At 44.2% G+C, this 16,500-nt stretch overlaps 1 protein-coding gene across 1 annotated transcript in view; it reads right to left on the reverse strand.

The window, feature by feature from the left end:
- Positions 1–13,073, reverse strand: part of maml3 (mastermind-like transcriptional coactivator 3) — a 133,468-nt gene extending 120,395 nt beyond the window's left edge. The window contains exon 1 of the mRNA XM_082537172.1: positions 11,743–13,073. Within this exon, the coding sequence (XP_082393298.1) occupies positions 11,743–12,120 (378 nt within the window). The 5' untranslated portion in view covers positions 12,121–13,073. The remainder of the gene's footprint in view (positions 1–11,742) is intronic.
- Positions 13,074–16,500: the final 3,427 nt, after the last annotated feature.

The following is a 16,500-nucleotide window of genomic DNA, read 5'->3' on the forward strand; positions in this document are numbered from 1 at the left end:
TAGGGGACAAGATTATTGTTTGCTAGTTTTGGGCAGCTGTAGCGGTGTGATTGAACTTTCTCTCATATAGAGACAGAACCAAAAAAAAAGAAAAGGAAAGAAGAAAAGTGAACAAAATCACAGGACTTCCTGGAAAGTTCTGAAAATATATTTGTGAAACTTGATTCCAGCTATCGGCTCGTCCTTCTCATGTTGGCTGCTGTGGGGCAATATTTGGTGAGTTTACACTATTTGCACAAGTAACGTGTGGAAAAAAAAAAGGTCAGACACGGCTTTAGATGCTGGACAATCCAGCTGCAGATAATTTGCTGAAATTTAACAGTGAAATTTGTTCCAGTGCCGCGTGAGGCGAAATAAACCAGCCAGCACTGACAACATCTGCCCCTGGGCCCTCGTTTTCAGCCAGATGTGTGTGCTTCTGTGCAGCACTGACGGTCTCCAGACAATCACTGTCATAGGCAGCATGTCGGTCGCGCTGCTGCACATTCTAAAGACTTCCAGGCTGCAATCACCAGGTAAAAATCAGCTATCAGTCAGCGTCGTAGCACGCCGCTAACTGTTCCACCACACAGTTAATATCCTCGCTCACACCATCCCGCTCTTCCCCACTGCGCCTCGCTCCCCCTCTTCCTCCTTATTGCCCTCTGCAGTATTATCAGATAATGTGTGTGTGTGTGTTTTTCCTCCTGCACTGCAGCCACTGTGGCACAATTACCCCAGCTGCTCCACTAATGGCTATTGATGCAGCTGAGGGCCCCCTGCACACAGTTGCACACGCAAACATTCATAAAAAATTCATGACGCTGGCTCGATAGGAAGGTGCGGGGGATCTGGCCGGCACTGGAAAGAACAACAAATGTCATCTAACAAAGGAGGGAAGAGGCACACGATACCAGCTTTAACATTCAGCAACACAGAAAAATGCAGATGATGTTCATATGAACAACGTTAGCACGAAGAGCCGATGGGTTAAGTCCAGCGTGCAGTAAAATCCTGTGTCTACGTGCCTGTGTGTGCTGCAGGAGCACATGTGGTGGGTAATTCCCTCTTAGCACAGGATTTCTTCCTGACACCGGCCTACGTGGAGAAAGCTTTAGAGGGCTAAGCCTGCTACCTGAGACTGAACCGGAGATCACCGGAGGCATGGAGCGCAGTGATGGATGGAGGGAGGGGTGGCAAGGTGGAGGGGAAAAAAGAAAAGGGTGGATTTGAATGACTGAAAGGAAAGAAGGGAGGACAGAGTGTAAGGACGACAAAGAAAGGTCAAAAGAAGGTAGGAGGAGAGAGACGATCAACAAAGGACCAAATTGCGTGGGAATTAGAAGCAGTCACTGTGCGATGGGCACAAATGAGTAACAGGAGGAAAACTGGAGGACAAACAAATGATTTAAAAGTGCCACGATACTGTTTTTCTTTTTTGTTTGTTTTTTGGCGGGGAGAGTGAAAAAGTGATGGAAACTGTCCCTGAGTTTGACAAATCAGTAAGAGGAAGGTCAGAGGGTTGCCGCCCGCCACCAACAGGAAACTGAAAACTGGTTGTCAAAGATTAGGTGATATTTCCTCTGTAGCTACCCTCAAGTGTTTCACTGTAAATGCACAGCAAGTCAGACTAACATGAAATTAACGTGTGTCATTCAAATAAGCTTCAAAAATGCCAAAAAAAATAAAAGCTTTAGCCTTGAACAGAAATGTTGAAACTTGTTACTTTGCATGTTTATATTTAAGCACGTAGACTTGAAGCTCTGGCTGCAGTGTTTTTAGACGTCTCTTCTCTGCTGTAAGCTCCTCCCACCTTACAAACGTCACATTGACACAAACTACAAGGAAGTCAACACTAGTTTCACACGAGATTCCATACCCGCTCTCCCAGGTGACAGTCCTCTGTGTCTTCCTTCACAGATGTGCTCTGAAAACACGTGTGATTGGCCAAAGTCTTCTGCTCTGTCTAATCTGACTAGATTATCTAAAGCCTAAAACAGAGCCCACAGGAGGAGCAAGAGTCTAGTTAATGTTCTAGTTTAAGGTCTGTTAACATACCAGCATGCTGTAAGCCAGGCTAGGGCCAAAGGAGGTTAAATTATCAGGATCTCGTGTAAACAGTGGAGTTACGCATGAAGTTTTCTTCTGTCATCTCCCATTAATCATGTCATGACTCCACAGATTTATCGTGTGACCTTTCAGAAGGGTTACGCCGCTCATTGGGAACCAGTGGACTAAACTAACTTTCAAGTCTCCACCATAAGCAACAGAAAAAAAGTGCAGATGTAGCAGGATATTTAAATCTAATAAGAATATAACACATTCTTCTGCACTCTTAATGAAGACAAATTTTGAATACAATAGGTTTTTTTTTTCTTTTCCACTGCTGCTATAAAGACAGCAGCATTTGCATATGATGAAAATGTCATGTGGCGTTATCTGGTGGCTAACAGCTCCGGCAGAAATGCTGGAATCATAGTACAATACTTGAATTCACAAAGCACGAGGCAGATAAGCGAGTTCGTAACAATTCCAAAGATCAACACCGGCAAGACTCGGTTTAAAAATAACAAGTCATTTTAATACTCTGCCAATTTCCCTGCAAGAGAACAAAACAATTACACCAAGATCTTGTTAGAAGGTTGTCACAGTACGTTTCCCTTCGAAGTTTTAGTAGGAGTGGGGCCTATTTAGGGGAAAATGTTGGAAGAAATACTGACAACCAGGCACACTGAGGAGTTTTTGGTTGAGTTTGTATTGTGGCCACATTTGGTATTAAATTCCCAAATACAGTGGTTCTTTTCTTTCTTAGTAATAAGAAAATATTTTTAAACTGCTGCCCGGGCCTCGCTGCAATTTCTACGGTTATGTGGAGGAGTCGACTCTACCCCTTCTTACTACTGGACTGCAACCTTCAGCAAACACAAATGTGGTCCCATCTGCTGCAGACAAGTGTGTTGTTACAGTATTTCCCTAAAAACAAACTCTCACAGTATCTCTGCACCCTCTCCCGTGCACACACATGTATGAATCCATATGTGGCAATGTTCCTGTTCTGTGTCCCAGTTTAATAGGCAGAGGGAATTACGTCTTTATGACAGGACTCCCTTACTAAGGCCATTGTTTTAGAAACCCTGTTTAGCTGTAGAATGGTTTCTGTGTGGATGATGCTTAGCTCGCAGAGTGCTGGTGTTTGAGGAAAAAAAGCCACAGCCAAAATGTTTTTCATTTGGTGTGTGTGGTGTGTACAGATCAAACTACCAAGTCAGACGCTACATGTTAAAACAGCAAATTGTTCATTCGGTCTTCACAGAGAGAGTTGTAGCCGTCACCATTCCTTCATTCTGACGTTTCTAAGTAAAGCGCATTTACTCGCAGAGGATCGGAGGGGACCCGGGCATCTCCGATAACCACCTCATCCATATTTTACCAACTCAGTGTTTGTGTGAGTACACCAGGGGTGAAAGCAACAAAGATGGCTTCCCACCATCCTGCTATCAATAATGCAAAATCTAAACTGCCGCTGAGTATTGCTCCTTTAATACTACACTTACTGACGTGAATACAGTGGAGAAAGCGAGCAGCCTTCTGGCACAATCCAAACAAAAGGCAGCGCACAGGCCAGAGAGATAAGACAACAGATACTCGACTCTTTCCAGAGGTTTGCTGTTTACTTAGTGAGACTGCGCCATTTTTACTGTGAGAGGATAATAGTTAATGTTACAGAGAACACTGCGGCGGGGTCAGAACTGAACTTTGGCTAACCTTAGACACCATGAGATATTGGTCATATAGATTAAGTGTGAATACAGCAACATTTGTCTGTCTGTTAGCAGGATTACACAAACACTCCAACACAAAACCTGTTAAAGTTTCATCACTTTTATTCTAAACTTTCTGAGTTATTTTGTTCCATGATGTCGTATTTATCTCACGGAGCTGGATTATTTTTCATGTTCTGGCCCCATTGACACAACAATTTCTTAACTTTTGGGATGATTACAGTACATCTTACCTAATCTTATGCTTTTGCTGATCTTTATGCTCTGTATATCTTATATAGCAAACAAATCAGAGAAATATCACTTTTTTTATGTAATGGGTTGGTAGCTAAAAACATTGGGAACTAATATTTTAACATTTACCCATCTATCCAGTTGACATTCATGCCAATTAATAATATGTAAGGTGACGACTTCAGCTAAAGAATTACAATATTTCCCTCTGAAAGTTACTAAAATAGGAAAAGACTATTTAATTCAATTCAATTTTATTTATTGTAAGGTAAGGTAAAACCCTACAAAAGTACTGGCTCACCTACACATGACACCTAACATGGAAACCCATGTCATGAAGCTCCCAGCTCACATGTTTTGTGCTGATGTTAATGCCAGAGGAGGTTTGCAGCTCTGCGGTTCCTGAGTCAGCAGAGAGTTGGTGACTTCTGCACACTACACTCCTCAGACCTCGCTCTGTATCTTTACGTGGTCTGCCACTTCATGGATGAGTTGCTGTGGTCCTTAAACGCTCCCACTTTGTAATAATCCCACTTACAGTTGTTATAACCAGGAGGGAAGAAATTTCACAAACTTACTACCGGTGCCTATAATGAACACGTGATCATCAAAATTGCAAATTACCTGCCTGTCTGTGATTAAATAATATGTCAGCTGATGGTTTCTGGTTCATACAGTAAGTGCAGAAAATTATAGGCTATAAAATCAAAGCTTGGCCATTTTAAGTCTTCCACAATTGAAAATTACAGCAGACAGTCGCCAAGCCTTCATTATGACAATAAAAAATATTTAATTCACCTGGATTTGATTCTCAAACATGTTCTGCTGTGTATACAGCATATTAACACACGGTAAAGAGCAAATAAAAAATGTAAAAACAGGGAGATAATCCTGTAGCTCTTCGCTTTTTTCCCTTCAGCAGCTACCTACAAGCAGGTGGGTCGACTGAAGAGGAAACAGCAGTGTGGGTTTTAATGCCTCTTGTCACATGTCACCTCACTTTCTGTCATCCATCCAAAACTGGAACAAAAATGCCCTAAAAAATCAACTACAGTCAAGCTGAGAAATCTGTGCACAGAGTAGAAAACAGTGACTTTACAAAGCAGCTGCAGACTGTGAACACGTGCGAACGCCTTTGATATGGAATCGACGATTAAGGGATGAAGGTTTTCTAAAAGTCATAAATTTGAAATTTAAATGATTTCTTTCAGCAGGTGAAAACAACACAAAGTTGTAAATCCTGTGAAAACTGGTAAGAAAACGTTTGAGGCCTGAAACGCGAACGTGACGACCCTCTGGATCCCTGTACGGGCATCAAAGAGGAAGAACTCTCATCGAGAACGATTTATTACCTCGGATTAGCTTTAAATTTTATTTTGAAATCCTTTTTGTTTCAGCTAGTTAAAACTTTCTAAAGAGCCAAGAGTCCTCTGAATATTCAAGGGTCTCTGCAGATTGTGTGTGTGTTCCTGTAGAACATGTGAACAAGCGTGGGAGGAAGGGAATGTGGTCGCAGCCGCCCCAAATCAAAAACATCCAGAGCTGTGTGCATGTGTGTGTGTGTGCAGGGACTCAGGGCCGAGGGTGAGAAGGAGCAAGAAAAAAAAAAGAGTGACAAAAATGTCTTGATGCTTCTCAATGGTCATGAGAATTTGCATAATTAAGATTAAGGAACTGACCTCCCAGCCCATTGTTCCTTCAGTGGGCTGCTTTCAGTCATTATGCAAATGTGCTGTTTATAAGATTGAAACCTGCAGTCAGCTGAGACTGAAGAAGTCACCTGGATGAGTGACGAAACGTTTCTCCCACAAAACGCTGCGTCCAGATGAATAGAATCAACTTTTTGGAGAGTGACAAAAATGTTAACACGGAGCACATGAGAGCAGAAGAGAGGGAGTTAAAAAGGAACAGTCAGAAAAAAAGCAGAGGGAGTCAGTCAAATTAGCGTGTAATGAGTTGAAAACAGCATGACTGTGATGTCACGGGTGTTCGCCGACGTCACGCTCTGCGTGTGTGCCTGCGCGTACTGGTGAGTGTAAGCTCCTCGCCAGCACGCTGGTTTAAATATAGCAAATGGGCAACGGTCCCAGCTGACTTTAACAATGCTATAGCTACCAGGACCATGTACGCTACATTAGTGCTTTACTAACGCTGAAACCAGAGAAGTGTTGAACAGAGGGAGGGAGAGAGGAAGGGAGGGATGGCCTCAGATTCATGAAAACTCAGCCGCCCACACTCAGGCCTTTGCTGCCAAGAGTCGAGCAGGACAACAGTGTGTGTGTGTGTGTGTGTGTGTGTGTGTGTGTGTGTGTGTGTGTGTGTGTGTGTGTGTGTGAGAGAGAGAGAGAGACATTCCTCTGCGAGGTGAATGCCAAGGAGCGAGCAGAGCCGAAGACAGACTGTCCTGAGCTACTGTGTTTTAGTGGAACTAACGAGCCCCTTGCTGTGCACCTCGGCCTCGCAGCTGCAAACTTGTTAGCGACGAGGTAATCAGATCTGACTGGATGTTTTGCCAGAAAAAAGTACGGGTCACGATTCTGCTTTTAAGCAACATCACGGCCCATTGGATCGGAGACACGTGCCTCTGACTGAAAGGTCACGGGCTGGATCCTCGCAACATTCCCCCTCCTCCCCCGTGCTTCCATCACGACGTCAGCAAAAACGCTAAAACACGGCAGCCACTCGTTAACGTGTTCTGTTGGAGGTAACGTCTCGTCGTGTTAAGACATTAGATACACCCGAATCAGATTTGTGTGTCACTCCCTCATTATCAACATGCAATTTTCACTTTTAGACTTTTGAATTCAGTTGTCATAGAAGGGTGGAAAAAAGCAAGATTACACACTAATTTCTCTCCTGACTGTGGTCTCAAAGGCCCGAGCTGCCATCACTAATTCTCTCCCCACCAACAGATGTAATGAACAGCTTCACACCTGCTCCCTGTGGACTGTCAAATGTCATTCTGGGAAGATGAACGCATCAAATGGATAAATATAGGGGATCATACTGACATCATGGACTTTAATATTCAGCAGTGGAAGAATATTGACAAAAAATTCATCTGTTATCCAGTTTCTGAGCTGTCGGTGTTAACGTTTCTGACACTATTTAATCTTAAAGGAGGAGCAGAGCTGCCCAAACCCTAATCAAAAACACCCCCATCTCATTAAAATAAAGCAAAGAAATGGGCGTACACGGTGACAAACTTTTGACCCCTTGCTCAACAACCTAAAGGCAGATCATTTAAAACAATCATAACACAAACACAAGTTTTATTTCATGCTGAACGGGATACGGAAACAAAATCACCAACCAGGTGCAAAGATTTTAAATCTCAGAAGCGTATTTGTTTGGTTTCATGGATAAAAATGTTCATGTTTTTAACTGTATTTCAACAGGAAGTACATCTCGTGTCTGCAGCATATATATTGTCAAAACAACACAGTGATGACTCGCCCTAAACAGCAGAAATCAGTAAGTGGTATTGCTTGTGAGGGTGCTAATTTGGCAGGGAGAAAAACAAATGATTTCTGCTACTAAGATGTGGTCAACTTGAGTATGATGTCATCATCCAACTTCTGAGGCAAAGGAACGCAGCACAATTCGATCGGCTGCCTGGCGTTTCTCTGTTTGGAGTTTGTATAGTTTCTCCTCCCGCAGTCCAAAGACATGCAGGTGTGGTTAGCCGCTGATTCTAAATCACCTGTAGGTGTGAAGGTGAACGGTTCGTGTCTCCCTGTGATGGACTCGTGACCTGTCCGGGTTGCACAGTGTCTCTCACCCTACGACAGCTGGGTTGAGCTCAGCCTGGTCCTGTGACCCTGAATTGGATAAGCGCTTCAGACACATGAAGTACAAAAATCTGCCACGAGTATAACTTTAAGCGCAGGCTTTGGAGTGAGCAGTAAAATGATTTACCTTCAAATGTGGTCGTTTTTTAAAAGTAGAAAATATTACATCTGTATACGGAGACTATTTGCACATTTAAGACCAGGCAGACTGATAAAGATGAGTCCAGTGACACAAAATGCTGGAAAATTTGGCTCCAAAAACCCAAATAAGTAGATTAGAGGTGATGACAATGTCATGAAGTGCCATGAGAGTGTGTGGTAGCAGGGGGCTTACGGTAGGAGGTAGGGCAGTTAGTCAAAAAACCCAAAAAACCCTTTTAGAATTGTAGAACGTATTCAAAATTCTTAATTGTGCAGTAAGTGTGAGCTGAACTTTGACCTTTGACCTAACACAATTTGCATATCTGTCCATCTCTCTTGGCATATTTTGTCACCATGTGCAGGATGCAGTCCCAAAGCTTTACAGGTGTGCACCTGACCTTGCAGCAGGTCTCATTTTGTTGTAAAATGGTCTTGTTTGTTGATCGTACAACTACAGCAGCACATTTTATGGAACTGTGCCTCACCTACTTAGTAACCCACAGTAACAATGTTGTTACTAGCCTCTGTATTTCTGTTGTACTTGCATCCCACTTGACACGGTTAGAGCTCAAATTTAGCTTTATGTCCATTTACGCTATAACAGTCCAGATTTTATCTATGATGGCTTGCGGGCTGCAAGCGCTGATCGTACAAGCTCACAGAAGGGGTGAAAATGCCTCCTCAGACACTCAGTAAATTTAGCTTCTGTTTGCTAATAAACATTTATTTTTATCATAAATTACTGGGCCATCTTTTTTCCTCAGCATTAGTATAGCCTAGCCTAAAAATCAAACACAAGAAAAAATGCCTATAGCTTGCTTGCTTCTGATTGGCTGCTCCTTGTAAACAAAAGATTTAAACCGAAGGTGGGTGGGGCATATGGTCATCTGATCCCAAAGATGACCATATTAGGGATCTCTGCCTTCAGCGACATCATGCAAAAGCCAAAAGCAGAAAAAAGTGTTCAGAGCAGTATTAAACCTGAGATTCTGGTTTTATTTGAAATCTTGACCATGTTTAAAGCGAGTATCCTGTATTAACAAGGAAATGTGTAACAGGTCCAGTTTAATATTAACTAAGCATGAATATGTTGTACTGATAGCCATGGTAAGTGACAAAATCAAAACTTTATTCATTCTTCTTGGAGGTTGAAAGAGGAGTTAATAAATAACTTCATTGTGTTCAGCTTTACCTCAAGGAGATAAATACAATCGTCTGTCTGCTGTGAAACATTTATATACAGTATACTGTCTTCTCTGCCCATTATAACAGTTGGTGCACAATTAAGAAGTGTTTAATATGTAAATGAGCGTTCAACTATTCCACTGTTAGTGTAACACGATATATGGATGTTGACAGAAAGCAGAAAGGCAGCTTGGCGTTCTGCAAGCTACCCTCTCATTATCCGACAATTAAAAGTTTGGAAGTGTCCGTCTCGTGAAAGTGAATCTCCAGGCGGGCAAACAGTTGGTTATACAGGAACTACCACATCCCAGGCCCCCTGTACCCCGAGCTTTAGTTGGCTGTTGGCTCTTTAAATAATGTCTGAGCGAGACAGAAAAGGTCTCACTCAGACACATGGTGTCGTCTTCTTCTCCGGTCTCACTAATAGTTAGTCTAGAGACACAAACACCCACTTTCCATGATTACAGGCTTTCCCCGACCCTGACGTGGGTGTGTCTGAGAACCATTAGACCAAAGCACAGTGTGCTGAGATGAGCATCACAATACCAAATATAAAAGATTACACTGACACAGTTTGGATTTGGTTCAGAAAGACATTATTTGCATTTGAAGGTATTTAACTGTATTGCTGCTTTTGCACTTTAAACTGGCTGATGTTGGGGTTGGGGTTTTTTTGCACACTGTAGGCATTCCTGACATTCTTCAAAGTGGTGATTACTATACTGGCACTCAAAGCCAACCTGTAGTAGAGCACAAACGTTTCACAGCTGAAGTGTGTGTGAATTTAGTCTTATGATGTCAGCGTTTCATCTTTTTAACTAAATCGTGAAATGATTGTGCTTTTTCAGCCAATACTATGTTCACAGCACACCCTCCCCATACGGTCTGCAACATACACGCTACACATTACGGCCTCTGTTGAAATTGTGCATGCACATCTGCATAATCCCATCATCGGAATACTTGGCTTTCCTCGAATGCCTGCTTGTGAAGTGACTACATACAGCCATCTAGCTGCAGCTCCCTTCTTCTGAGGGGTAAAACGGCGAGGGATGGGAGACTTTCCTTTTAATCTCCGCGACTGCACACTGCCAAGAACTTACAATGTAACATAAAGAGGGTGCTAACACACAGCTCTGTGTGTTTCAGCTATTGAATGCTGTGTTTGCGTACAAGCTGTCGCCATCAGTGAATGGGAAAGGAGCAGAGAGAGAGACGGAGAGGGATGCCACTGTGCCTTTAAGCAGTAATCCTTCCATTCTCGGAGCATTTGTTGCCGGCCATCTAATGGGCGGTTCGGTTTAATGTCCACAAGGGCCGCTGGGAGCTCCTGCACTATTAAAATCCCTGCCGCTCGTCTCATTCTGGAGCTGCTCTGGTTTGCTCTTAAATAACAAGCGAGGCTGCCTCAGAAATTAAAAGACGCTCCGTATTTTGCATTTCAAAAGGGGGGGAACTGGGCTCATTGCAGCAACAAAAGGGATAACAATGTTGACATTCCCCACATGCATCCTTTGGTCTTTTCTAAAGGAAAGCAGAGCCCACGGGAGACGGGGAGCAGGCAGGGACACCACACAGTTTGCCAGTGTCTGCCTACAACCTCTCTCACACAAACAGCCAAACACCGGGAGTGAAGATCTCTCACAGCCTGGACAGCCACGAGCAACTCACCAGCCCTCCATATGTTACCACTGCCCCCTACCAACAGGAAAACACCCTAGCACTCCTATAAAACCCACTCTGACTGTAATGACAAATGACAAGTGCAATATCTTCACAAGGGCATGCAGCTATTGAGGCATGTTATGCGATCGCTGCATTCACGAGCGAACCTGAAGAGCTAGGAGTTAATGACAGTGTAACAAATGTTCACAAACTACTGTGGCATTCATCTGAAGTCAGCTGGCAGGTTGCTTTAAGTCCGTGGGTGGCTTTGATTGTGTGTGTGTGTGTGTGTGTGTGTGTGTGTGTGTGTGTGTGTGTGTGTGTGTGTGTGTGTGTGTGTGTGTGACACTGGGGACAGACTGCAGATTTTGAGAGTATGTGACAAAGGTTACAGTGCAGGCTGGAGCATTAACTGCTGCTGCTGCCGAGAGCAAGGAAGCAGTGTTGCAATGCTAATGCTCTCCTGTGTTGCAGAACAATTTCCACCCAAGAACAAGAAAGCAGAAGTTATTTTTTAGATGCAAACACACCGCGAGCCATCCTCCAGAAGTTACTGACTAGTTTCAGAACCTGACAACTGAAAGTGCCCCCTCCCAAAAAACAAAACAAAAAACACTGATCTCGCAGAATAAGATCAAATATCAGTTGCCAGGCTTCTAATTTCCACACAGAGCACAATCCAAGCCCCAAACTGCAGCCTGTTGGCTCCAACGAGGGGCCGGACTTCTTTGTAAACAAAAGAACTTGGAGGAAAGAAAGTGAAGCGAGCGCTGAGAAAGAAAGCAGCGATTAGCGAGCATGTTTTCAACAAGTTTTCTGAGTGATGAACAAGAAGAAGCTGTGCAGCTTGCTTGGGGTTGGGGGGGAGAGAGAGACTGGGAAGCAGAGATGGAGGGGAAATGAGCGAAAGTGTGTCGTGTTTGTGTGTGAGTTGTAGGTGGCCGTCGCAGTCAGCTCGTCCTTACCGCTATGAGCGTGTTATTCCTCTGCTCCGCGGAGGACGCAGAGTCCGGGTCCAGCTGCTTGCTCTGGGGCTGCTTGGTGCTGCTGCCGCTAGCGGACTTTTTGGCCCTTTGCTCCAGAGTCCGCTGGTACAGGTTGACCGTGTCCCTGCGGTCTATCTCCATCTGCTCGGCGTGGGCTTGCTGGTACCTGTTCTCGCAGGTTATGTGGTGTTTCCTGCAGCCCTCTATCCGCTGCCTCAGCCTCTCCACCACCGTGCTGTGCTTAGGTATTCCCACCACGCTCGCGGCGGGCCCCATGCTCGCGGCGGCCGGGTTCATGCTGTTGTTGATGCAGATACTGCCGTTGGGTCCGGCAGCGGGGGAGGCGAAGTCCCCCATCACGGGGCCGAGCGGCGGCTATTTTGGAAGAACTTTTCTCCCAGTTAAGCTCAGCGCCACCGCCGCCACCTCCTCCTCCTTCCACCTCCACCTCCACTCCACCACCTAGAGTCCGCTTTCTCTGCGCGTCCTCCGCCGGCGAAAGGTCCCGAACAGCGGGAGGAAGATACGGCCGCTGAAGAAGAGGGCAACAACCGGGAGTGGAAGGTTTAAAGGGCTGCGAGGCTCTCGGTCATGCGGCTGAGCGTCTCTTCTTTTCTTTCCAAGTGCTGAACACAAACAACACAAAGCCCCCAAACTGAATTCAACAATAAAGCCGCTGCCACGCTGATAAGAGCAAAAACACACAGCGGTACAGCGACGGTGCGAGTGGGCACCCAGCGCTCATATGCGCACAAACCGTCCCGCAGAGGAGCAGCGGCGGCTACAGCAACAGTCCACTCTCCGGTTCACCGTGCCGTCCTCTGAGAAAAAGTTTTGCTGCCTAAACCGAACGGGCTCCAGAGTTTCCCAGTGAACTTGCATCTCATCTGGTTTTGGTTTGAAAGAAATCCCGGGTAAGATGTTGTTGAGTTGGGGGGAAAGCGCACAAGCGCCTTCGGTAGTCCGATTGTGAAGCAACCAGATAGTAGGACAGACGGCGCAAAACGCGGATACGGGAAGCAGTGGCGGAAGTCTCTAGTCACTGCCTGCCACCATCACAATAATCAGGTCCGCTTCTCCACCATGCCAGCGGAGTGATATCAGGAGTTTAGTAAAAACCAGCTAAAGGCTGTGCGAAGAGCCCGATGGTGGAAACCAGGAAAACACGGAGTGGAATCCACCAGGGGACGTGTGACCTGTCCTGAGCTGTTTTAACGGGTTAATAAAGGGTTAAGAGAAAGGTTAACATATTGGAACTTAAGGGAGAAGCACGCAAAGAGACCGAAACTGCGTTTAGGGGGTAAAAAGAAACGCAAGACTATACAACACTAAAAATGAGCCGCAAATATAGATGAAGAATCAAAATGTTAAATGTCTTTGAAAATCTAAAACTCAGCAGAAACGAGTAGGGAAAAAAGCCCAAACACAAGAGGTAGTTTCAAAATTTCATTAAAGTCAGCCATAGTTTAAACTTGCAGGGGTGGTTGGGCTTTACTGTTTGGAGATTTATAAATAAATTATTATCACTTGATTCTTGCGCATAAGATCGCATCATACCAAATTAAGCAGTTACTCAGTTTTTTGCAACTTCATAAAACAATCCAAGAATTTAAAAATTAGCTCAAACATACAAACTTTAAAACAACAAAATGCAAAAATGAGCGAAAAGTGTGCAAAAAACAAAAAACAAACTATAAATGCACAACACAACAAAGCAAGGCAGCTCGTTGGAAGGCAAAAGTTTAAATGTAGCATCTGTCCTCTATTGCGGCAGATAGTTAAGGCCTTTTAAATATTTACACACTTCATACCAGTTTAAGTTTAGTTTTCACAAATACAGAAATCTCTCCAGAAGATATGGAAGCAAGGCGCAGGTACAGAAATACTCTTCACATACAGACAACAAACAAAAACAGAGACAGCAGCCAAATGTATGGATTACACAAAGGCCCCTCTTTGATTGATGGCTCAGCAGTTGCAGCTTCCTTTAAAAAAAAAAGAAAGAAGAAGCTCCACTTGTGTTGCCAAACAGATGATGGTGTTTTCTTGATTTGCTTGTTTTGCCTATTTACTCAAGTCGTGGTGTGTTGAGCTCTGCAGGCCCACTGCAGGTTACGCCCATTTCACACAGGTAAACGGGTGGAAACGGGTGGAAATGAGTTCCTCCTCAGACTGAAGTCCATGACTATAACTTGTAATTATCCATCGCTGGAGCATTTTTAAAGAGGACTGAACATGTTATTTTATAATGACTATTTTTTAAATTGAGTTCAGCATACAGATTGTTAGCTGAAAACAGAAGATGGGAGTTTGGAAGGTTTAACGTCAATTTTTAAACACTAAATGCAAATATTTGTATTAATGTCCACTACAGGAAGCCATTATTGTTGAATATGACACACACTAATCACAAATCCTGGCCGCGCTTATTTAAAAAGGTGTAAAAAATGACTTTTAAATGTGCAAAGTGAGATCTTTTCAGGGGCTGGTGAATCACCGCTGAAAGAATTTAAGCAGGAAGTGATAATGATGACATAGCCGTTTTATTCTCAGGCCTCTCTTTCATTAAGATGTTTGCTGGTGTGCTTCTTCTTAAACATTCAGATGTTCTTTATGAGAGTGAAAGTGTATCCAATTACATTTAAAGACCTTTAGTATTAATAACAAGTGCTGATCCACTGAACTGGTGACCATGTAATTCATGTCTTCTTATCACTTTCCAGTATCTGACTTCTCATGCTCAGTGCATGTCATGAATCACAGATATTTTGCATGTTTCACTGACACATGACCATCCAAGTTATAATCACCAAATTATGAACCCAACACTGAAAAAACGACAGGTCCCATGATGGCCACTTAAAGGTGGCTCCAAAAAATAAATAAATAAAAAATAACAAAGAATTAAACATATTCATAGTCTTGTACATATGAAAAGGTTTATGCTCCAAGGCTAATTTGCTTCATCAAAACAATTTATCAGCACATTTTCATCTCTGGACCCTCAATTAGTGCAGTTTTGACACACAGCATGTCCTTTGGTGTGTGTCCTACTTTTTTTTGTCACTTTTCTACATTCGTGACTACATTTTGACCTGCATGATGTTTTCCTAACCTAAGAGTGCACATTGGCTAAACCGGGGGTCCATGCAGCTTCATCTGTATGCTTGATCCACAGCTGGACTTTAGTCATCAGATGGACAGCTCAGGTTGAGCTGTTTGGAGACCATTTGGAGAGGCAAGGTTGAGCTGGTTCGGACATGTGGAGAAGAGGGATAAATGGTAAATGGCCTGTATTTATATAGTGCTTTACTAGTCCCTAAGGACCCCAAAGCGCTTTACATATCCAGTCATCCACCCATTCACGCACACATTCACACACTGGTGATGGCAAGCTACATTGTAGCCACAGCCACCCTGGGGCGCACTGACAGAGGCGAGGCTGCCGGACACTGGCGCCACCGGGCCCTCTGACCACCACCAGTAGGCAACAGGTGAAGTGTCTTGCCCAAGGACACAACGACCGAGACTGTCCGAGCCGGGGCTCGAACCGGTAACCTTCCGATTACAAGGCGAACTCCTAACTCTTGAGCCACGATCGCCTGATAAGGGATGAATTAGATAATATGGAGCTGCTATGGTCAGACTGACAACACAGAAACCTCCCACACCTGTTTTGCCTGCACAGTGGCAAGAGCGGTGGCTTGCACATCTTCAGCGGCTACCTCGCACTTATCCGATCCAGGCAGGCCCACAGTCTGATGCAAGTGTTGCAGGATGGAAGCGACTGTGTGGTGCTCCACGCACCGGATACACTGACGGCGTCACTTATGAAGAACCTTGGGTAGATCTTGCAGTTGCTCCAGTGACAACAGCTGGAGCATCAGCTGTGTGTATGCACTGGAACAAACCAGATGATGATGATGATTGAAGCGGTATCTGGGTCTGTGAGATGCACCCATGTGGTCTGTGGATTTACCTTGTTAACCAAGCTGCTAACATTAGCTGGTAGTTACTGTTAATCTGTGGCTCTCTTCCACAGCGTGTCTGTGTTGTGTCTTCCTCCCCTAACCCCAAACGGTCACGGCAGATGGCCGTCCCTCCCTGAGCCTGGTTCTGCTGAAGGTTTCTTCCTGTTAAAAGGGAGGTTTTCCTTCCCACTGTCTCCAAAGCGCTTGCTCATAGGGTGTCACATGATCGATGGGGTATTCTCTGCTTTCGCTGTATTGTTGTAGGGTCTTTATCTCACAATATAAAGCACCTTGAGGCAACTGTTGTTGTGAATAAAAAATAAAACTGAATTAAATAGTTTGGCACTCCAACCTTTTGTCCAAATACGTTCACATCTGGCACCAGAAAAAAAAAACCATTTTGGCAGCCAGAATGCTAAAATTAAGACTTTTAAACAGGACCTGACCAACCAGTGGGTGACATCCATCTTTTATATACAGTCTACACACTCTGTTCTTCTTCTCATTTCACCAAAGAGTACCACAGACTTGGACACACATACACACACACACACAAATGGACAGCAATGTGAATGTTACCCAGACAAACACATGTGGTTTTTTTCTGTTACGTCGCAGCAGAGCCCAGTTATCTCTCTCTCCGTCACTGTCTGTGCACCTCTCTCTCCCATTTTTATTTTTATCTGCCATGTCATGTGGGAGTTCTGAGCTCCATCCCCGACTGTTCGGGCCATATGTGCTCCCTTGTCTCTTTCTAACCATCCCA

This window comes from Aulonocara stuartgranti (assembly GCF_965226115.1).
Source record: "Aulonocara stuartgranti genome assembly, chromosome: 6".
NCBI lineage: Eukaryota > Metazoa > Chordata > Actinopteri > Cichliformes > Cichlidae > Aulonocara > Aulonocara stuartgranti.